The sequence below is a fragment of the Cynocephalus volans genome, chromosome 3 (assembly GCF_027409185.1).
Source record: "Cynocephalus volans isolate mCynVol1 chromosome 3, mCynVol1.pri, whole genome shotgun sequence".
NCBI lineage: Eukaryota > Metazoa > Chordata > Mammalia > Dermoptera > Cynocephalidae > Cynocephalus > Cynocephalus volans.
Genome location: NC_084462.1, coordinates 154,649,177 through 154,673,705, shown reverse-complemented (window position 1 = coordinate 154,673,705; position 24,529 = coordinate 154,649,177). Strand labels below are relative to the sequence as shown.

General features: G+C 45.4%; 2 protein-coding genes across 2 annotated transcripts in view; both read right to left on the bottom strand.

Moving 5' to 3' along the window:
• LOC134372022 (acyl-coenzyme A thioesterase 1) overlaps nt 1-24,529 on the bottom strand; it is a 42,436-nt gene that overhangs the window by 9,168 nt on the left and 8,739 nt on the right. The window lies entirely within an intron of this gene.
• LOC134372023 (peroxisomal succinyl-coenzyme A thioesterase-like) lies at nt 2,521-5,906 on the bottom strand. The gene is made up of 3 exons (XM_063089072.1): nt 5,417-5,906; nt 4,269-4,471; nt 2,521-3,351 (listed from the first exon to the last, which is right to left on the bottom strand). Exons 1-3 carry the CDS (start codon nt 5,871-5,873, stop codon nt 2,749-2,751), a joined length of 1,263 nt encoding a protein of 420 aa, XP_062945142.1. The 5' UTR covers nt 5,874-5,906; the 3' UTR covers nt 2,521-2,748.

Below are 24,529 nucleotides of genomic sequence, written 5' to 3'. Positions count from 1 at the left end.
TTTTGCCTAATGGAATAAACCCCACTAGGATGTTTACAAACCCCCCCTGTTTTTTTTTTTTTTTTTTCTTTTGGCAGCTGGCCAGTAAGGGGAACCAAACCCTTGAACTTGGTGTTATAAGACCATGCTCTGAGCAATTGAGCAAACTGGCCAGCCCCTGACAAAGTTTTTTTTTTGTGTTTTTTGCAGCTGGCTAGTACAGGGAGCTGAACCGGTGACCTTAGTGTTATAAGGCTGCCTCTAACCAAGTTAACTGGCCAGCCATTCCCACAAAGTTTTTAAGAGAACTTTTCTGATGGAAGCACTAGGAGCTCAAATTAAAAGGAAGAGAGTACGTAATAAAAAGACAACTTACACAAAGTAAATGGAGTGCTAATTAAGGAACTGGCAACATGTTCTCAGGTGGATTCAGAATTGCTAAGGGCCAGACAGTTGTGTGCTTCCCATTTTCCCATTTTTGAACAGGAATGTCCATAAGAGCTATCTTATACCTCTCCCACCATCGTATTATGGATGTGGTCTATGAGGATAGTTTATTTCACAGCTGTTCAGATTGAGAAGAATGATACTCAAGATATAACTAAGGAACTGTTCTGAGGAGACTCATCTGTACCTGAACCTGATACAGATGACCAGGTCTTGGACCCTGAGCCTGAGCATGGTGCTGTAATGAAATGAGACTTTAGGATGGGCCTTAGAGTAAGGATGAGTATATTTTACCTGAGGGAATAATATGAATCATTGCGGCCAGAAGACAGATTGTATTTTCTAAAGAGGGCTACAATATTTCCCATTCCACATGCTCTTCTAGAAACTTGCCACTCTTCTTTCAAGAGGTGAGCTCTATGTTCTTCTTGTACTTGGGTGAGCCTTTGTGACTACTTTGACCAACATAGGATGGCAAGAGTGATGCTTCCAACTCGAGGTCAAAAGAACGCCATGCAAGTCTGCCTTACTCTCTTGGGATGCTCCCTCTTGGTACTCAGCCCACGTAACAGTAAAAAGGCCCTGGTGGAGAGAAACCGAGAGCCCCCTAACCCACAGCCCTGCCTGAGTTCCCAGTTGACATCCAGCACCAACCTCCCTGCCTTGAAAGTAGATCCTCCAACCCTCAGTCAAAATGTCCCCAGCCAGTGCCACTTGGAACAGAGGTAATCCATTCCCACTGAGTCCTGTCCAATTTGCTGACTCTTGAGAAAAATAAATGGTTATTATTTTAAGTCATTATATTTTGGGGTAGTTTATCACAAAACAATTAACAACTGAAACAATCCCAAAACATAAGTCACCTAAAACAAGAACAATCATTTATTTTGTTCACAATTCTACAATTTGGACAGGGCTTGACAGGGACAACTCTTCTCTGCTCTAGGATGCCTGAAGCCTTCACTGGCAAGATTCAAATGGCTGTGGGCCAGAATCATTTGGAGATTTTTTCACTAATACATCTGGCACCTGGGCTGAGATAACTCAAAGGCTGACCTCACTTGGGGTCACAGGAGTACTTACAATTGCCTCTCCCTGTGTTTTGGGCTTCCTCACAGCATCACAGCCTAAACGTAGTCAAACTTCTTACATGGTAGCTCAAGTTCCAAAAGCAGGTGTTCCCCGCAAGCAAGGTAGAATCTTCATGGCCTTTTTTGACCTAGCCTCAGAAGTCACATGGCATTATTTCTGTTCTACTTTACTGACTGAAGCAGTCACAAGTCCATCCAGACTTGAAGGGAGGCAACACAGGTCTCCCACTTCTTGAGGGGAGAAATGTCAAAGAATGTACAGCTATGTTTTAAAACTGCCATAAATAGTTTTACTGTGATGTGTTAAATATAGTTTCTTTTGTATTTACCCTGCCTGGGGTTTATATTGCTTCTTGAATTTCTGGCTTGATGTCATTGACATCAGTTTGAAAATTTTTCAGATATTCTCTCTTCAAATACACTCACACAACACTGTGTAGCCCTGATGTCAAGAAAAGTGAGGAATGATTCCTCTATGATTATCACATTATCATTTTCCAGGGTCTACTCTTAGCGCCCAGGAAGTAAGAGGGAAAACAGATTATAGTCATTCCCCGTTGGGACAGAGTTTAGACTTAACTATTCTAGAGACAGATGCTCCCAACTCCTTTCAAAGGATTCTTCTCTGACTCTGACCTCCATAATGAAAAGGTCAGCTGCCTTTCTTTATATCAACACCCCTTTGTATGCTTTTGGCCAAAGAAATTCTACCCTGCGGGGCCGAACCGTGGCGCACTTGGTAGAGTGACGCGCTGGGAGCGCGGCCACGCTCCCGCCGCGGGTTCGGATCCTATATAGGACTGACCAGTGCACTCACTGGCTGAGTGCCGGTCACGAAAAAACGACAAAAAAAAAGAAAAAAGAAATTCTACCCTGCTACCAGTAGTTGAACAGCAAACACTGGATGACCATTTTCTCGGAGTGATGGAAAAAGTCACCTAGCTTTAAAGCTCCATCTATGGCTCAAACCATTAACTAAAAAAACCTACAAATTTTAGCAGTGAGGATGCTTTTTATTTTTGTGTGTTGTATACCTCTGAATTGTCCACAACAAGCATGTGTTACATTAGTAAAATTAATGTCAAATAAAAATTCAATGAAGTTACCTAAAATTCAGCATTAATGGCAAAGACATAAATTTAATGTTATCCAGGGGACAACTGATTCACATAGGGTTAGTGAAAACTGGAATCTGACCTTGAATCTTTCCTGTCCATAATAGACAAATATATTACAAATTGGAAGAAGCTCTCTTTATATTTCCCAGGTGTTCGCAGAAGAAGGATAGAATTTGCTTCCAAGCATCTATCTGGGCCTTAGAATGAGCCCTGGGCTCCCCGCCCCAGATCACAGGTTTCTTCACTATTCGGTGCAGGGAAGCTGGGCACATGGGGAAGTAAGGAGGTTCAATGTAATGCCCAGTCCCAGGGTAAGAGATGATCTGGGGTTTTTTCTTTCCATGGGCCTGTAACCGTTCAGAGGCTATTTGGGCATATAACTCACTTTTCCAGTTATGGTCATCCTGACCAACAATGAAGAGGATGGGCCCCTGGGCCTTCTCTAATGGAATCATGCTGGGGTTCTCATACCCTCCTATAATATCATTCCGCATATCCACAATATCCAGGATGCCTGAGAAAGCTACCTTGATTCTCCTCAGGTCATGGCCCAATGGTAGTATGCTAGTCTGCTTATAGTGTATGGCATTGTTTCCACTGAACCCAGATCCATTGATGGAAACTGTGGCTGAGACATTCTTCAAGAATGAGGCCATTGAGAGACAAATATCTGCCCCTAGAGAAATGCCCAGAAGCCCAATGCCTGGGCCCTTAACCTGGAAGAAAAGAAGAAAGAAGAGTCAAGAATTTACCCAATACAAAAATGTTTTTCTAAAATACAACTAGAGATGCTGCTATATTTAATCTGTAAATTGTCCATAAGAGAATCAACCTCAGCTGACAGGAAAGTTTCTTCCCATATATTGAATATCTGATTGAACACATGGCAAACAAATCTTTAACTGGCAAATTTGGGAACTGATTATGAAAATCTCAGAGAATCAACTACTAGAGAATGCTGAGTCACAAAGCCTGTCAAGTTCAGGGCCTCATTCAGGTAGGCCTGATCCAAGTCTGAATGTTCAGAACTGTGCAGAACCAAGTTCTGTTCCAAGATGCGAATCATTCATCAGACCCCATCTGTATATATTGGGAAATGATTATCTTTACAGAAACAAAGCAAGATTTCAAAGTCCAATTAAGTAGTTCTTAGCTTCTGAAAGGGGTGGGCAAGTTCTGAACAAAATCTGAGAACGTACTCTGATATCAGAAAATTAAAGATTAAAAAACAAGCATGCAAAGATAATAAATTAGAAGATCAATTTGCACTACACAAGGAATCTTAAATATTAAATAAAATCTCTTGTGGATTTTACGATTAATTCTATAACATGAACCCATATGACAGAGAAAGTGGAAATAAAAGGCATATGAAACCAAGGAAGAACGGTGGAAACCATCCAGTTCTGGTAGGGGAGAGGGTGCCGTGACACTCATGGGTGGGGGAGAGGGTGCTGTGACACTCATGGGTGGGGGAGAGAAAATAAATAAATAAGTAAACAAAGCCAAGGAAGTCTCCAAAAGAAATCGCCTCTGTGAAAAACACCAGCATCATTGCAGCTGGTACAGGTGACACCCCCCCCCAAGGAGATATTTCTAGAGATATTGATTAAATAAAAGACATGAGAAGAACCTGGGGGTGTTGAAGCATGTAGCTCAGGGCTTCTTCAAAGTAGTCCAGGTGTAAGCTGTTCAATTCCTTGGGGAGATCTTCAAAGTCATAATAAGCTAGAGCCAATGTGGCAAAGCCATGGCCAGCTAAGAGGCTGGCTCGATATTCCAACAAGCCTCCTCCCAAACCAAAGATGTCAATGATCCCTGGGAAAGGTCCAGGTCCTAGAGGAGGGAATATTATAAGGGCAAAGCATTATATAATTTAAAGAATTTGCTTCCCTTTTAGATACCTTTATAAATTATTTAGTGAGTTCCTATGAATCAAAGAAAAGAACAGATGCCTGAGTCACTACTAAAAAGAGATACAAGCTCCTTGGGGGCAGAAAAATCTAAAACACAGAGTACATTCCCACTGGTGATTTAACCCTCCATATGATTCTATGGTAAATTATCTGCAAGGCTCTAAGAATCTTTAGCTGTAAGGGAGAGAAACAAAGTCTTTCATTAATGAATACACCAAGGAGGAATTTCACGTTTTACAGTGTTGATTCTGAATGCTCTTTTGGAGTCTAGACATTGAATAAAGAATCTGGAATAAATCTTTATGTCCTGTGGCATCAACCCTCAGGTTTTTTGTTACTGATATTTCAGATGCCTATTTAGAGAGAGAGGAAAGGAAAAGAAATACCCAGAGATAGCTTTAGGTGAGGAAAGCAGTGAAATCTAACGTGTGATCAGTGGTAGAACGGGTCATGAGTAAGTGGAGAAAGGTCCCAGTGTGCTCAGGACACTAGACAAGGGCGACATGGCAATAACCTCCTTGACATTTTGCCAAAGACCAGTTGGATTGATGCCTGCAGAGATCTACAACGTAGTGATTAACAGTAAAACGGACAATGTACCTACCGACCCCGAACCTGTTTTTTCATCTGCAGAATAAAAGTACCCACCTCACTGGAATATTATAGAGATTAAATGACATAAAGCAAATAAAAGGCACAGCACAGAGCCTAACATATCAAAGTCCTCCATTTTGGCTGGGCAGCCATTGACATAATCAATGCCAGCTGCTTTGACCATGCTCCAGAGCCAAACCCCGCTACAGCAGCACCTGAAACCCCCGGCGGCCCAGGCCATACGCTCACACCCTGCAGCGCCAGTACTCACCTGGCGGCAGGAAGAGCGAGCCGCGCACCCGGCCCGCGCGCACCGGCTCCCGCCGCACCCCGGGCCGCAGGAAGTGGCGCTCGTGTACCGCCCGGCCCAGGAGCCGCCCGGCCTCGGGCTCGTGGCCGTCCAGCACCTCCAGCTCCACGACGAACGGCGTCTGCACGTCGCGCTTCAGAAAGCGCCAAAAAGGCTTGTCGGGTTCCAGGGCCCAGAACAGCCCCATGGGCTCGAGCCCCGCGAAGCTGCCACCCAGCGCGGGCGCGCGCGCCAGGTCCAGCTCGCCGTTGGCGTCCGCGCGGTAGCGCGCGTGGGCCCGGAAGAGCGCGCCCTTCTCGTCGCGCAAGGACGCGCGCAGCGTGACCGGCTGCTCGGGGGCCAGGCCGCGCACGGCGATGCGCACCGGCTCGTCCCAGCAGCTGCGGCCCGGGGGCTCCAGGCTCACGGTTGCCGCCATCTCTGACTCGGGGCGGGGAAGCCGGAGGCCGAGTTGGCGAGCGCGTCCTGACGGGAGAGAGACTGACGGGGTCTGGCGTCCCCTGGCGCCCGGAGCAGTGGGTGGCTGAGCCGCCTCAGGAGGCGTCTGGGCGGACTCGCCTGAGGTAAAAGGAACCAGGCTCCTCTCTCGGCCGGGGCGCTCAGGGACTTCCACAGGTCTGGATGTGGCTCCAGACCCGCCCCAGGACGCTTGTCTACCTCACGCCACTCTCACCTGTTGCAGTGAAAGTTCTTGGGTAGTGGATTGGTGGCGAAACCAGAGGTGAATGAGATCGAGCCGAATTCCGGCCCCTCCGTGGGCTCCATGGCAACTTTTTTTCTTTTTAAGCTTTTAATAAATTATATCTTATCGAGGTAGGGCTGGCTGCCCGATGTGCACAGAATCAACACCATGGCACTGTTTTTTGTAAGAAGAATCGGTTTTATTTTCGAGGTCGGCAGGTAAGGCAAGGCTCCCAAATCTGTCTTCCGAACCAGGGATAGAACGCGGTTTTTAATTTTTATTATTTTGGGTTTTGGCAGCTAGCCGGGTATGAGGGTTCAAACCCTGAACCTTGGCGTTAGGAGCACCACGTTTTAACCAACTGAGCCGATCGGCCAAGCCCTAAACCTCTTTTTTTTTTTTTTTTTTTTTTAAAGATGACCAGTAAGGGGCTCTTAACCCTTGACTTGGTGTTGTCAGCACCACGCTCACCCAGTGAGCTAACCGGCCATCCCTATATGGGATCTGAACCCATGGCCTTGGTGTTATCAGCACCACACTCTCCCGAGTGAGCCACGGGCCGGCCCCTAAACCTCTCTTTTGATAGAGTTAATTATTCAATACACAATTGGGAATTTTAAAACTTTCTTTTCACTTCTCTGTGGAACCTTTCAATCTGAAGCCTAAAGTCTGCACATACTCAACCTCATCCCTTGTGACCACGGACATCCTGAGTGCAGAATGACTTAGAAGCTGAGCGGGGCGACCTCTATACCGTGGCTGTGTTTCCGCTTATCCTGAATTCTTAAAGCTAAGTGAGGGGCTGGCGAGGTAGCTCGGTTGATTAGAGCGTGGTGTTGATAACAAGAGCCGCCAACAACAACAACAAAAAAAAACATTAGTGAACTTGATAAGTGAAGCCTAGTGTGTCTCCTATATTTGTTAATCCAAAGCCTAGACCATTGCTACTAGCAGAACAGAACGTGCATTGCAATCTTCCATGCCTGAATTTTTTTCATACATCTCCTATCTCTTAATCTTTTAGAAAAATTCTGGGAAATTATCTTAACTCTTACTTCGAAATTCCTAATTTGGCTATTAGCCATGTCAGTTTTGTTTTTCAGCTCATCTGCTGAATTGTTTAGGTGGGTAATCATTTGTAATTTCCAATCTTTTTCCTTTGATTGCTTTTTTTTTTTTTTTTTTTTGGTGGCTAGCATTAAATAAGGGGATCCAAACCCTGGACCTTGGTGTTATAACATCATGCTCTAACCAACTTATCTGCTTTTTAATTGAAACCTTTCTTGTTTTCAAGATACAATATTCTCAAACATCAAATCTGAGCATGCCAATGAGAATTTCTTCTATATTGTCTTTGGTCCCCGGGATTATCTGTGTTTACTGTTGGGTCAGTGGTTCTTTTTACTCAATGTGGTCTTTGTGATTCATGCTGTTAGATAAAAATTGTAGGCCATTGTTTTGGGTTAAGTTCCTGCACTAGGTCCTGTCGGGCTGGATCACAGACCCCTCAGCCCCGTCCTGTGCAGGTCCTGAATCAGGTAAGCAAAAAAAAAAAAAAACCGAGCAGCCCCTGGCAAAGTGGACATGCTCTATTTTTATTTATTTATTTTTTTTAAATTTATTTTTATTTTTATTTCTATTTTTTGTCGTTTTTTCGTGACCGGCACTCAGCCAGTGAGTGCACTGGTCAGTCCTATATAGGATCCGAACCCGCGGCGGGAGTGTCGCCGCGCTGCCAGCGCAGCACTCTACCAAGTGCGCCACGGGCTCGGCCCAACGCGAGCTCCATGGACCAGTGGTTCAGAGCTGCTGCTTTCCATATGGAAAGGTTTACAAAAGCGGCAACAAGCCAAAGGGTACAGGGGCGTGCATGCACAGTAACTCTGCTCCTACATAACTTGTTTACAAAGGGTGTTCTGAATCATACCCTGCTGGGTGTGAGGCAAAGGGCCTGAGTACACTGATTCCCCTTTCCTCACAGGTCCCAAGAAGAAATTAAGCGCAAAGCAGTATTTCGGTGCAAGATGAAAATTCTCCCTCAGTTTATCTTCAAAACTGAAAATCAAGTGGGAATGGAAGACCCTGTGAAAACAAGTCAGGTGAAATAAGGTGTGTTCCTGGCAGAAATTTTGTTGATATCCGAATAGTAACAAGTACTGAAATAGAGGAAAAACAACTGGAAGTTGTGGAAAAGGGGATGAAGGAAAGAAATCTGTGTCAAAACAGATTCTCTGGGCCAGCCCCGTGGCTCACTCGGGAGAGTGTGGCGCTGGTAGCGCTGAGGCTGAGGGTTTGGATCCTATATGGGGATGGCAGGTGCCCTCACTGGCTGAGCGTGGTGCAGACAACACCAAGCCAAGGGTTACGATCCCCTTACCAGTCAAAAAACAAACAAAAAAACCAGATTCTCTTCTTGATGAACCTCCAAACAACTACAGAAAATAGTTTGAAGTTACGAGTATTCTTATTAGTAAGCTCAAAAAACAGTCTGCCTTAACCCCCTGAAATGCTGATGCAGAGAAGAAATGCCCAAGGATGATTGGCAGCTAATTGTGGGGCTGAAAAAATCTATTTTTCTACAGCAGGCAATGAATAATCTAACTTTTCTATTCTACGTTAGACAGGAAACAAAGTAAGCTCAGTATTCTCTGGTAATAACACAAAACTAAGAGAAAAAAAAAATAGAAACAAAGTATTGGGTGAAAGGAAAAACCCTGGCCCGAGCCCAAAATAAGACACACCAGGAGACAGGGACTCAACCAAAGTGTATTAGGCAGGCAAAATGAACAAGCGGGCTGCCTTCTCGAAAGTGAGAGCAGCCACAGGGAGAGTCGGGGTGGGCGTTTTTTGAGCTGGACTGTTCCCATTGGCTAAGAAGGAAGGGGAGGGAAGCAAGCGGGATTTAAGCTGAGCTGGGACTTTCTCATAGGCGGGCAAAATTGCACGCGCGGGAAGGTGACATGGCAGCTAGGGGATTTTTCTGGGTGGTGGTTTTCCGGGAGACTTTCTTAGGTGCCATTTTGTGTATCTCGGTCTTTAACGCCATTTTGCTTTTCTGGAGGAGGGTATATTAGCCAGCACTCCTCCCTCTTTGGTCTTAGATTGGGAGAAGGGCATCAAGATCATCTCTGGCTACTTCCTGCTGAGAAGGGGCGAAGAAGGGGGGGGGGACTTGGGAGGTGAGGAAGGAAGGTTTGCTTAGTCTAATGTGAGGGATAAGAGACCATAAACCCAGGTGCTGAAGATGGTAATTTCTTCTGTTGAGAATGTGAGGAATGTCCCTTGGAGCCAAAGGTCACTGAGGCCCTCAAATATGTCTTCCGCTTGTCGGATGTTAGGAAGTAACCAACTGTCCTCCTGGAGGGCGTGGAGGAAAATAGATGTGTCCTCACTATCTGGTAGGGGCAGGTACGCTTGGTGGCTGCGGTGAGGAAAGCTACCTGGGCTATCGAGGTGATTTGGCATTGTAGGGAGGTCAGGGCCTCTGCTGAAGCCTTGACAGCCACCTGGAGTTTTTGGGATAGATCTCTAGTGGAGTCTACAGAATGGATAAGAGCCCCTGCGCCTAGTCCCATGGCCACTAGAGAAGAGGCTAGGGAGACCCTGATGACTAAGGGGAGAAAGACTACACGCTTTTGGTTTTCTGGGGGGTTAATTAAGGCAATAATTTCTGCTTGGCTGTAACTGGTAAGTTGAGGGACCAGTGAAACAGGTAGGCAGAGAATGGAACCAGAGGCATTAAGAGTTTTGGAGAGGGTGCCATTGCACCAAAAGAAACCTCCAACAGGGGCATGGGTTGTATGACTAGTTGTCCAGGTCTCTGTCAAATAAAATTTCCGCCTGAACCCTGAGTCAGGTGTGATAGGGCTAAGAAGCAGAAGCAAAATCAGGAAGGGGATGAAGGTGTATGGATGTTGTTTACACATCCTGCATGGGGGTTACTCCCAGTCAACTGCAATCTCACAAATGGGTGCGGCAATGGGCCAGGGACAAGTAGGGAGTTCAAGCAGTTGCCACAAAAAAAGAAGAGAAAATGGGCCACACTCGAAAACCCAAATTTCCATGCAGTATGAGCGAGGAAGGGAAGAGTAGTGGTTACTCTGGAATTGGGGAGAGGGCGGGTATGCGGGATATATGAAGCTTTAAAGGATTGGTGGGAGAAATGGAACCAGTGAGCTTGTGAGAACGACCTGAGTGGTGAGGCTCTGTTCTGCGGTCGGGCGACCTTGCTGGCCCACGAGGTTAATTTTCCTGGGGCTTCTTCTAGCTGAGCAGCCATAGGTGTACAAAGAGCAACTTTAAGAGGTCCTTCCCATTTTGGGGTTAAAGGGCCCTTATCAGGTGGAAGAGAAAAATACACCCAATTGCTGGGGGACAAAGGAAATGAGGTGTGAGCCCTAGATGGGCTAGGTAAAAGGGTTTCTTGATCCTTCCACAGCTCCAAGAAGATAAAAGAAAGAAGGGGGTAAGAGAGATGTCCTGGCAGACGACCAGGGGAAGGAATTAATCCGGGGGTATGGCCAGGCGGTCATATATGACCTCAAATGGAGATAGGGAAGAGGGCAGCTTCGGGAGAATTTGGAGGCGGAACAAGGCTAAAGGGAGTAATGTTACCCAAATAGTGTGGAGTTCAAGAGATAATTTAGTGAGGATATCTTTGAGGGTTCAATTAGTGCATTCAACCTTTCCTGATGATTGGGGTGATAAGGGATATGAAAATGCCATGGGATGTTGAGACCTCTTGCAACCCTTTGCGTAACCTGGGAAATGAATTCAGGACCATTGTCTGACTGGAAGGATGTGGGGACCCCAAATCGTGGGATGATATGTGAAAGGAGGAGGGAAGCCACCATGAATGCTCTCTTATTAGATGTTGGGTATGCTTCTGCCCATCCAAAAAATGTATCCACGAAAACAAGGAGATAAGAATGTTTATGTACTCTTGGCATGTGAGTGAAATCAACCTGCCAATCCGTTCCAGGGGTGTGCCCTCTAACCTGGTGGGTTGGAAAAGAAGTGGGCCGTAATGGGGTATTGGGATTAGTTTTTTGGCAAATTTGACATTTTTTGGTTAAATCTTGGAGAAAAATATTATCTTCTGGGGTTAGAGAGAAGAAAGAAACTAAGAATAATTTCGGGTTATGTACACTAGGGTGGAACAAAGAGCGTAAGTAAGATAAAAGTTGTTGTCTTCATGGATCCTTTAAGGGGTTCTCCGAAGGGGTTGGGGGGACTGTGACCATAACCAGTGCTGGATCGGAAGACATGGCTGCTTGCTTGACAGCCTGATCCACCCTAGAATTACCTATGGTGATGGGAGAGGAGTCAGATTGATGTGACCGGCAACGGACTATGCCTATTTTGGAAGGCAAAAGTGATGCTTGTAAAAGTCTAGTGGTAAACTTTGAATTGGTAATTGTGACTCCTTTCATGTTTAGAAGGCCCCTCTCCTTCCAAATTGCCGCATATGACAAAAGCATGTGGAACACATATTTATAATCGGTGTACAATGTAAGAGATTGATCCGTGGACAGCTCACAAGCCTGGGTGATCGCCACGAGTTCTGCCTGTTGGTTGGTTATGATGGGTGGTAAAGGTCTGGCCTCTATGATACTAGTGGAGGATATGATGGCATATCCCGCCCTTCATACTCCATTTATTAAGGAAGAGCTACCATCTGTACTAACCGGTATGAGAATATTGTAGGGGGAGTTTGTGGGCCGAATGAAACCCTTCCTTAATAGCTCATTGATAATTGGTTGTAAACCTAGCAGGCTACAGTAGGAAGAGGGTACTGGGCCTGGCGAGGGAAATATTGGGGGTCTCTGAGGGAGATTTGAACTGGTTGGCAATGGGCTAAAGAGGGAGTTGAAGTATCGCAAACTTGGGGATTAACTTTGGATAGTGGCGGGGGGAGATTTGGTTCGTCTAGAGGTTGGGCCACTCTGGTGACCAATAAGAGCAATGAAGGGGTATGGCAGAAAGAGATGTAGGCCTAGAACCTAGCCAATATGTCTCAACCTAACCAAGGGGGTTGGACTTTGTGGCATCACAAGAAACTGATGAGCAAAGGAATGGTCCCCAAAGTGGCAAATTATCCAGGGAGTTTTTAGTGGAAAAATGGTTTTGCCTCCTACCCTGACAATGGGCAGTGTGGAAGAGGAGGTAGGTCCCCAAAACTCCGTTAATACTGAGAAAGTGGCGCTGGTATCAAGGAGGAAAGAAATGGGGCGGCCCTCAACTGAGAGATGTACCCTGGGCTCCCTGGTGGTGGTGAGGGCTGTCGTACGTAGAGGGTGCCCTGGGCCCCGTCAGTCATCTGACACCAGTCCTAGAAGGCTGGGTGTGGAGTTCAAGATAGGTCCAGTCTCCCTACGGAGGCTGGGGCAATCCACTCCCCAGTGACCCGGAGTATAGCATTTCAGACATGGCCTTGGTGGAGGTCTGGGGTTGGGGCATGATCATGCCCAATATCCTTCCTTACCACTCTTGAAGCAGGGACCTGGGGATCCCTTTGGTGTGGTTGGGCCCCTTGAAAAGGCAGTCGGTAGTGAGGGTGTGGGCCCCTTTAAGGCCTGTGCCAGTAGTTGGTACCTTTGGTGTTTGGTTTTATCATCTCGGCCATTATAAACCTTGAATGCGGCAGCTAGTACTTCATTTTGAGGAGTGAGGGGCCCCCTTTCCAGTTTCTTTAATTGGCCCTTTATGTCAGGGAAACTCTGGTTAAAGAAATAGGTCATGAGAAGTTGTCTTCCCTCTGTGGTCTCTGGGTTTATGTTAGTATATTGTAAAACAGCCTTAGTGAGGTGATCTAAGAAAGAAGGATTTTCATTTTTATCTTGTATTATTTCTTGGATTTTTTCATAATTAACTGTTTTTTGTGCAGCCCGTTTAAGCCCCGCCACTATGCAAGTAAGAAACTAATCACGGAGGGCCAATCCAGGGCGGGGGGTGTTATAATCCCAAAGAGCCGTTGGTTTCTGGGACAGCTTGTACCCCGATTGGGTGAGCGGGCATGGTTTGATGGACTTCATCTCGTATACCCTGGCCTCTAGCCAGACTCATCTATGTTCTTCTGGCAATAAAGAATTTGTGAGGATAGTGTGGGCGACATGGAAAGTTAAGCTATAGGCCTGGCAAAGGTATTGGAATTCCCTTGTGTAGACAACTGGGTTAGTTGTATAGGAACCCAAGCATTTTTCAATTTGGGAAAGATCAGTCATGGACTCTATCGATACCCTCTGCTCCTGCCACCTCTCAGAGAGGAGCTAAAAGTGGAGGTTGGGCTGGAAGGGTGGGCCGGGTTTCATGGGCTCGGGATCGTGTATGAGGGGGGCTGGAAGGATATGGTGGCGCAGGAGGGGCAGAAGGGGCGGGAAGAGCCAATGGCGGTTGGAGTCGGGGAGAAGCATGTCCCCAATGTGGGGGCGGGGCTCATCTGCTGGGCTGAAGTCAGGGGAAGGGGAGGAGGGGGTGGGCAGAGAAGGCTTAGAAGCTTATAAGATCAGTTTTGGGGCACAGGTGGTACATAAAGCAGGGTTAGAACAGAGGTAAGAAAAAGACTGGACATAGAGAATTTTGGCCTGTTTTCCCAATCGCTCGCAGAAGTTATATAAGTCCCGTAGAATGTCGGGGTTGAGGGACCCAAAGGGAGGCCACCTGTTTTGATTATCTAAATTATATTTGGGTCATTCTTGGGTGGAAAACCTAACAAGTTTGTTTGGCTTAATATCCGCAGTCAGACACAAAGTGTGAAGATTAGTCAGGAGACATTTTAGAGGGGAGTCGGCCAGGAGAGATGAGGCACCCTCCAGAGAATGGAGAAGGAAGTACCGGACCCGAAGGGGCGTTCCCACTTTGGTTGGGGTACTGAGAGGTCTCAAACAACCGAAAGCGGTCGTCACCAGTTTCTGGCGGTTGAGGGACCCTAGAGGGTCATAGAGCTTTGGGGCGCCTGGTGCCGGGGCTCACAAGTGCCTGGACGGCAGAAACGAGAAACCGTGCAGCGAATGAGAGGGCAGGGTAAGGGTGGACCCTGCTTAACCCGGCAGGGCAGGCCGAGTCTCAAAGAGAGAGAGAGGAAGGGAGCGAGAGAGAGATGAAAGCGGTAATCTGAAGACTCACCGAGTAGAAGGCCGGTGCTGGATGTGCCAGTGGTGATCGGGAAGAAGGGCCAGGCTGAGTGTCATCACTGGTGTGGGCTCCGGGCCATGGGCAGAGAAACGGATGGGGACCCACTAGGGGTGGGGAAACCCATCCAAGTCACGGCACCAATGAAAGGAAAAACCCCAGCCCGAGCGCGAAATAAGACACACCAGGAGACAGGGACTCAGCCAAAGTATATTAGGCAGGCAAAATGAATAAATGGGCTGCCCTCTCAAAAGTGGGAGCGGCCGCAGGGAGAGTCGGGATGGGCCTTTTATATCCAGTTAGGCTGAGCTGGACTGTTCCCATTGGCTAAGAAGGAAGAGGAGGGAAGCGAGCGGGGGTTAAGCTAAGCTGGGACTTTCTCATAGGCGGGCATTGCGCGTGTGGTAAGGTGACATAGCAGCTAGGGGATTTTTATGGGTGGGGGTTTTCCAGGAAACTCTCAGGCGCCATTTTGAGTATCTCAGTCTTTAATGCCATTTTACTTTTCTGGCAGAGGGTATATTAGCCAACATTGGGCACTGGGTATGGCAATAAAAACCAAAATATTTTCCATGAAAAAAGAAGTTACACTCGTTTGGCAGTTTACATGACTACAAGTCCAATGGGCTGGTTCACCTTTCCCACTACTCTTCTCCATAGTTCCCAATTAGTGGCTATTTTAAATAGTTTGCCCTTCCACATGTATTAATTTCCTATTATAGATATAAAACTTTTACATTTTTTCCTGATTAAATTTGTACTATAGTATGTGATTAGCCAAGTTTCTGAAGACTTTGTTATTCTTAGACTTTTTTGATGTAGGGCATACAAGAGTACTTTAAAAAGTTTGTGGAAAAATAGAATTAACAGATAATACAAATCTTTCCATGAAATTTTTGAAGTACTCTCATATTTATAGATAGTTTTCTGTCAGTGATTTCCAGCATTCTTCTGCTGAATGTCTATAAGAATTTCTTAAAAAGAAAAGTAGGTATTCACATTTTTTTAAAAAGGTGCATCCTCACCAACACTTCCTTTTTGCCTTTTTAATAATAGCCATCCTAACAGGTGTGAGGTCATATTGTGGCTTTGATGTGCATTTCCCTTATGATTAGTAGTGATGTTGAACACTTTTTCATATGGAATGTAGATGTATGTAGAGAAAAGGGAACCCTTGTGACATAGGAGGTGCTCAGTTTCCATGGGCCTGGGTTACAGGACACACCCCTGTGTTTTCAAGCCAATCCCCAAGGCCTCAGGCCCCTCTGCTAGGCCCTCCCCTAGAGGAAAGTTACTGTTGCCTGTTAGGCCTATTTTCAGCACAAATGCAGGGAAATTGAGACTACAAGAGGCTGGCTTATGCAAATCCAGTGGATTGGCATGCTCAGTAGGGAAGGGTCATATAACCATGGAAGGTGAGCATGCTCAGTAAAGTGGACTTTATCCTTTGATTGGCCTTCCACTAGAGGAGCTAAAGAGTACAGAATATTCTTGACTATGTTCAGCATATGTAACAGGATTTGACCAATGAACATACTCCGAAGAGATCAACTGAGCATGTGCAAGACTGTTATGTAACAGGGAACCACCACCACCCCAACTGAATATTCATTAGATGGCATGAATATGTATTGCAAAAAATATAAAAACCGAATCCTAGCGGAAGATGGGGTTGTCGCTCACTTTCCTGGTGCCAAACCACACTTCTCCAGCTTTACTTTTGTACTAAGCTTACTTTTAGCGGGTGGCTGCTCACCCTCTTGAGCCAACCTGCACTCTATACTAAATTTTAAGTGTGTATTTCTTTCGTGTTAGACTTAGTGCAGGCATTACTCAGTCTCTGGAGCTAGGCTGCACTCTCTGTGAAATCTCTATCTCTTATTTGTTACATTAAACTTGTTCTCAATTTCTACTGTGACTCTGCTCTTGAATTCTTTCCTGTGGCAGAGTCAAGAACCTGGTAAGAGGTCAGGGTGGGTTGAGGCCTGCTATCACGCTTCTAGACCCTCTCCTCAGACATCACTTGTACGCCGTTGGTGGGATTGTAAATTGGTACACCCACTATGGAAAACAATTCCTCGAAAAACTCAAAATAGAGCTATCATACTATCCAGCAGTCCCACTACTGGGTATATAGTCAAAGGAAATGAAATCAATATTTCAAAGAGATATCTTCACTCTCATGTTTATTGTAGTATTATTCACAATAGCCAAGATATGGAAACAACCTAAGCGTCCACTGACAGATGAATGGATAAAGAAAGTGTGATATACACATGCACACACACACATAATGGAATATTAGCTTTAAAAAAAGGAAATTCTGCCACTTGTGACAAAACGCATGAACCTAGAGTACATTATGCTATGTGAAATAAGCCAGACACAGAAAGATAAATACTGCATGATCTCACTCTTACATGAGAATCTAAAAAATGTTGAGCTTATAGAAACAGAGTAGAACAGTGATTGTCAGAAGCTGAGGGGGAAAAAGGGATTTTGGTCAAAGGGTACAAACTTTGTACAAACTTTCAGTTATAAGATGAATAAATTCTGGAGACCTAATGTACAGCATGGTGACTATAGTTAATGTATAATTAAAATTTCCTGAGAGCATTGCTGTGGTCCAAATGTTGGTGTTCCCCCTCAAATTCAAATGTTGGAACTTAATACTAAAAGGTGGGGAAGTGATTAAGTCTTGAGGGCTCTGCCCTCATGAATGGGATTAGTGCCCATACAAGAGACTGAAGAAAGCTGCCTTGCCCCTTCCAATGTGAGGATGTAGCAAGAAGATGCCATCTATGAGGAAGGAACAGGCCCTCACCAGACAACAGATATGCTGCCTTGATCTTGGACCTCCCAGCCTCCAAAACTGTGAGCAATAAATTTCTGCTATTTATAAATTACCCAGTCTCAGCTAGAATGAACTAAGGCAAGTGTCCTCACCAAAAACAAATGTGAAGCGATGAATAGGTTAATTAGCTTGATTGGAGAAATTATTTCACAGTGTAATACATACATCAAAACATCATGCTGCACACCTTAAATGTATTTTTAAAAACCATACACATTGGGGCCGACCCCGTGGCGCACTCGGGATAGTGCGGTGCTGGGAGCGCAGTGGCACCCCTGCCGCAGGTTCGGATCCTATATAGGGATGGCCGGTGCGCTCACTGGCTGAGCGTGGTGCGGACGACACCAAGCCAAGGGTTGCGATCCCCTTACCAGTCACAAAAAAAAAAAAAAACATACACATTGGACTTTGGGATCTGTGCCCAGGATGGAAATGCGTGTGGAGGTTTGGACAGACATGGCACTGAAACAAGGTTGAGCTTCATCACCAGACTGCAGAGCAACAGAGGAGGTAGCTTCATCTCAGGAAATCATTTCTGTGCTGTAGATTTGGCTATATTCCACTACTATAGGACCATGAATTCCTTTAGAGAAAAGGTGCTAGAGTTTTGCTCAGGGAGATCTATGTGCTTAAACAGGGGTAGGGGCTGAGTAGAGAAGAGCAGAAGTAGCTGATTGATGTTGAGCATGTCAAGGGGATCTGGTTAGTAAAAATGTGGTCCAGTCAAATGGCCTCTAAATGGATGAAGAAGCTTAAGAAGTACTGTCTCCTTCTAAAATGGGTTTTGCTTAGTGACTGCCCTGTTCCAATGTCCATGCAGAATGGGCCTACAAGTGCTGTTCAGAATGAAACCTTTCAGAAAGGGGAACAATCCTCCTCCCTTTATCTCTTGGGTCTGACTAGAAAGTATAAAGAAGTTATGAGGTCTCATAAAGTGTAAGATAGAAAAGGTCCACTGTTCCTATAAGCCACTGCAATAGAGTCTTTACTATTGTAATAGTGTCCATGTGGGTCCTTCACACCTTATTTTTCTAAAGTGTAATGTCAATTATATCATTCTCCTTCTTACAAAGCTTTAAGGTCTCCCTTGCTTGTCCAATCAAATATATTAAAGGCCACTTACCACATAGCATTCTCCTACCTTTGTAGTTTTACCACACTGCTATTTTTTCTCTTTTTTTACATGGTTGTTTGTCATTTTGCACTGACTCCTCTTTTATATATACCAGTATTCTATTGTGGACTACCTGTATCTGAACACACTTCAGTTTTTCCACCACTGGGTCTCTGAGCCCGCTATTTCTATTTCCTAAAATGTCTTCTGTCATCAACTCCATCTTGCAAAACCTAACAGACATATATATTCATACACATATATACAGTTTAAATAGCAAATAACAAACATATAAGTGGCTAATATATATGAGAATTATTTACTTAATACATAATGAAATGCTGCTATAAGTCAGTAAGAAATAGATAAATATTCTAGGAGATCCAATCAAGATGGTGGAATAGATGGACCACAGCGTCACTCTCTCCCACAAACCAACCAAATTTACAACTATAAAAATGTAACATCAGCCAAGCTGGGGCAGCTGGAGCTCAGGAGAAGAGGAGGAGAGACCTACGGAGTTCATAAAGGCAGGAGAAACTACGATGAAAGAAAGAAAAAGCTGCTCTGAGCATTTCTGGCCACGGCTGCTTTAAGGCTCGAGCTGATGAGCGCATAGAGCGGGAGCTGGCAGAAGCTGCAGCTGTGCCCTTCGGATGGAGTTACTTGGAGGCAGCAAGAGAGAAGAGGGCCTTGGCGGCCCCCAGGACAGCAAGACCACTAATAGGGTTCCCACGGACCCACGCAGGAGCGAGGAGCCAGAACAACGGAAAAAAGGGAGCCATTAAGAGGCTGGTGAGTCATTGCAAGGGACCAGCACTGGGCCCGTCCCATGGTAAGTGTTTGGAGCACGGGAGGTGGGGGAGATGGGCCCTCTGGGAGAACACTGGCACACAGCAAGGACAGCCAATTTGCCCCCCAATCAGCACAGGACCACTCAGAGGAGACTGGTCAGGAATGCAGAATTGCATAGGGTGCAGTTTGATGAAAAAACTCAGGCCCAGATCAGAGATTCTACAGAACACAGATCCACTGGGTCTCTGGAGAGCTGGAAGTACCTATAATCAACCATTAAACCCTGAGCAGCACAAAAAGCCTTCCCTAGGGAAACAGCAGCAAAGTAGCAATTTAGCTCAACCACACAGCTCAAGTACTGGTTCCCACAGGAAGTTCCCTGTGTTAGAAGCAAAGGACAAAAAATTAGTTCCAGCCCAGGCACACCACCAGCACCTTGGGGCCTGCCTGGGAACCAGAGGCTCTGATATGAGGACCGGACCCCACTCCCACTTCCAGGCAAACTGCACCAGTGCCTCAGGGCCAGCCTTGGGACCTGAAGCACGGAGAAGGGGACTGGACCCCCTGCCCACAACCAGGCACACCACGCCAGCACCTTGGGGCCTGCCCAGGGACCCGAGGCAGGGAAAAGGGGACCGGACATCTTTCCCACAACCAGGCACACTGAGCCAGTGCCTTGGGGCTCACCCAGGGACCCGGGTTATGGAGTTGGGGACCAGACCACCCTCCCACAACCAGGCACAATGTGCCAGCAACTCAGAGCCCACCCAGGGACCCAGGGAATGGAGAAGAGGACTGGACCTCTCTCCCACAACCAGGCACACTGAGCCAGCACTTCAGGGCCCTCCTGGGGAACCGAGGCATGGAGAAGGGGACTGGACCTCTCTCCCACAACCAGGCACACCACACCAGCACCTTGGGGCCCACCCAGGGACCCAGGGCATGGAGAAGGGGACCAGACCTCTCTCCCACAACCAGGCACACTGAGCCAGCGCCTTGGGGCCCACCCAGAGACCCAGGGTTTGGAGTCAGGGACCGGACCTCTCTCCCACAACCAGGCACACCAAGCTAGCACCTTGGGTCCTACCCAGTGACCCGAGGCATGGAGCCAGGAACCAGACCCTCCTCCCACAACAAGGCACATCACAACAGTACCTTGGAGCCCACCCATGGACCCGAGGCAAGAAGGGGACTGGAATTCTCTCCCACAACTATGGACACCATGCCAGCACCTTGGGGCCCGCCCGGCCCAGAGGCATGCAGAAGGGGACTGGCCTTGTCTCCCACAACCAGGTACATCAAGCCAGTGCCTCAGGTCCCACCCAGTGACCTGAGGTATGGAGCCAGGGACTGGACCCTCTTCCCACAGCAGGCACAAAATGCCAGCACCTCGGGGCCCACCTGGGTACCCAAGGCATGGAGAAGGGGACCGGACCCTCTTCCCACAACCAGGCACATGGCACCAGTGCTTTGGGGCCCGCCTAGGGATTTGGGGCATGGAGAAGGGGACTGGACCCCTCTCCCACAATTAGGCACATGGCACCAGTGCCTTGGGGCCTGCCCAGGGACCAGAGGCATGGAGAAGAGGACCAAACACACCCCACAACTAGGCATACCGCCAGTGCCAAGGAGCATACCAAAACAGCACCTCCACGTGGGTGGCCCACCACAGTCACCACAATAACCATGGCTGCTGCAAAAGTGGCTAGACGCCACAACCACCACACAGATGGTCCGCCAACCACTGGAGTGCATTCACACAAGAGTCACCAGCAGAGACAAAGAAAAGAAGAGGATGTCTCTTTCCACAAAACCTATTTCAGAGTGACAGAAGAAGCATCTGCTCTATGATAATATTGGGGGATCTGATCACATCTTTCAGCATTGAACAGATCATCTAGGCAACAAATTAACAGAGTAACCATTATTCTTTCAGAAGGAGAGAAGAAATCTAGGGCAATTAGAGGGGGAGGAGGAGGGAATGGAGAAAGGGGAGAGATTGGACAAGGGGCATAAAGAATAATTACAATTTGTAACATATATATGCTAGTAATATTGATTTAATCAACATTGATCTCAATGTTCAACCCCAAAAATATGTATAATCAATTTTGATTCAATAAAGAAAAAAAAAAAAAAGAAATAGATAAATATTCTAGAAGAGTGAGACAGTTAAAAAAAAAAGAAAAGAAATGCAAATAGTTTCCCAGTAAGAAAGGAAAATATGGGCTGGCTGATTAGCTCAGTTGGTTAGAGTGAGGTGCTGGGTTCAATCTCTGTACGCCAGCCACCAAAAAAAAAAAAGGGAAAATATTCAACCTCACTAATAACAATGAAAAAGCAAAACTATGGGCCGAGCCCGTGGCGCACTCAGGAGAGTGCGGCGCTGGGAGCGCAGCAACGCTCCCGCCGCGGGTTCGGATCCTATATAGGAATGACCAGTGCACTCCCTGGCTGAGTGCCAGTCACAAAAAAAAAAAAAAAAAGAAAAAGCAAAACTATGAGATGCTCTTTTTAACCCATAAAATTTGTAAACATAAAAAGATACTCATGCACACATGCATACACACTCACACTGTGCCAGTACTGGCAATGGTGCAGTGCAACAGAGCTGTCTCATACCGTGCTCCACATGATGTACAATGATAATTTCTGGTATGCATACAAAAGAGATAAAACTATTCATAACCCTTTGCCCAGTAATTTCACTGCAAAGAATATCTCCTAAGGAATAATCAGTGATACACGCAAAGCCATATATGTACAAGTCCCTTCACCACAACACCAGACTTTATTATGAAAAACTGTCAACAATGTCAAGGCCTAACAATAGGGGATTGGTTAAATGAAGGATCGTTAATACAAATCTATTGAATATAAGTCACTGTTTTTAAAAAAAAATGATATGTTTAACACCAAGGTCACGAGTTTGGATCACCATACCGGCCAGCAATCAGATAGATAAATAATAAATACAAAATTGTACATTTGAAGAATATAATAGTGACATGGTAAAATGCTCACCATGTGATATTAAAGTAAAAAGTATAACAACTCAATACACACAACAAAATCCCAGTCTTCTAAAACGCTCATACATACGTAGAAAACAAAAGCCTGAAGGAAAATGGAAATATATGAGATTGTTAAGGGCACTGGTTCAAGGTGAGATTATTTTCTACTGAGTAGTTTTCTCCATTTTTCCAAATTTTCTATGAATTTTTATTACTTGAGATTCAGAAAAATGAAGTCCCATCAGTTCTTCTTAAAATTTATTTATTTATTTATTTTGGCCACTGTACAGGGATCTGAACCTATCAGTTCTTTAAGACCCATATTAAATGCCACCATCTCTGAATTCTTTTCTAATCTTCACTCCAATAGTATGTAGTTTTGCTCCTCCCTCCATAATACTTCCCTATGGCATCTTTATTGTATCTTTTCTTATCTACTCTTACTCAAAAGAATCTAAAGAGGAAGTCATCTTTGTGTCTTTTGTAATACATGGTCTACAATATGATTTGGTCATTGTATTCGTCCATTTGTGTTGCTTACAACAAAATGCTTGGAACTGGGTAATTTATAATGAAAATGAAATTTATTGCTTACAGTTTCTGAGGCTGAGAAGTCCAAAGTCTATCTGGCAGTGTCGACAGTGACCCAGGGGTCTCACATTGCAAGATGGTGGAAGCAGAGAAAGCAAGACAGACTCTCCTCTACTTTTAAAGCCCTCAGAACCACATCCCCGACCACCATTTTTAATCCATTAACTACGGCATGGTCCTACAATCCATCCAATCACCTCTTCAAGGCTCCACCTTTCATAATAGGATTTCCCACCCTCTTAACAGTCACAGTGGGGGCTAAGTTTCTAAAACATAAAATGTGGGGGATACAATTCAAGCTTCAATGAGTTTTGGGGGGATATAATTCAATCCACTGCAGTCATTAATAGACCATTAATAATCTCTGATGATGCTTTTGCTTTTTATCCCTCATGACCAGCCCCAGAATCTCTAGAGAAGCCTGACACTCCAGGGTAATAAACAGCAAGATTCCTTGAAGTGCCATAGAGTATCATGCTTACTCTTGTCTGATGTATATAGCAAGGACAGGAAAGAATGGAAAGAGGAAAGTAAAGAGGAGAAAGAGGAAAAAAAGAAGGGGAAATCCCATATACATTGTTAATAATAAAGGGAAGGACTGTAGGCATTTTTGAGCTGATTGTCATCCATATACCTCCTCCAAAACCATACTATTGCATCAAGGCCAGGGCTTAAACATAGTTCCAGATCTACTCTTTTTTAAAAAAAAATTTTGGGGGGGGGGCAGCCAGTTAGCTCACTTGGGAGAGTGTGGTGCTGGTAACACCAAGGACATGTGTTTAGATCCCTGTACTGGCCACCCATCAAAAATAAATATATATTTTTCATTGTACATGTTTATGGGGTACAGCTTGTTGTTTCAATACATGTATATATTATATAATGATCTAAAGGTCTATTTTTTAGGTATGAAAATTGTCAGAATCAAAATGGAGTCACTTGTGTTAACCCTGACACACGGAGCCAGGGAAGACTGTGAAGTGGGGGTTCTCATGCACAAATGTCTGATAACAAAAACTATCACAAAAGACTGCAAAACTACAGTCTTTTTAATTTATTTTGAATGGACAAAGGACACTGCAAGCTTATACGACACAGTACTTATGCGAGGACATCTGCCCAGCAACTGCCTGTCCAACCTCCAACTGGTGCCACCCTTGTTATTGATCCTTGTAGCCAAGGATAATTATCTCAAAAATTATAGAATCCTCCCTCATTTTTCCTTTAAAAACCTTTGTCTTTACCTCCCTGAATACACACATAGTTTACTATGACACGTGTATTCCCATTGCAGTGCCCATTCCAGAACAGTCACTTTCTTTTAGAGTCTCTGTTATTTAGGTGGACATATGTATTTTTAACACATGGTGCCTTGAAACAAACCCCCCACCCCCAAATCCAGGAATTCTCAAAGCTTATATGGGTGAAAGAAAAGCCATTTCCTTTCCCTGGGGCTACTGTCCTGCAGAGACCATGGGAAGGCTTTAGGGGGTTCATGAATACACCTGAAATCACAAAATACTGTGTATTCTCCTTATGGCACAGATGGGTCGATTAAGAAACGGCTGAAATCAAGAGACACATGGCTCTGTGCCCAAATATAATGAAGAACCACAGATATAAGGGAAGCAGCTTAGTAAATGAAGAATATGGGTTAGGTGATACTGAGCCCCAGCTCTACATTTAGTATGCAAAGCACTTCTCTGAGTCTTGGTTTCCTCCTCTAGAAAATGAAGATGAAACCTGCCTCATTGACTGGTAAAGATTAAATAATAAGCACATGGTGGTATAGGAAAAAAGCTGACAAAACAAAAAGAGCATTTTATTTTTTTCTGAGTTTCAGGGAAAAAAACGTCAGGAATTGCTTTATTAAAAAAGAAAAGGAAACAACATG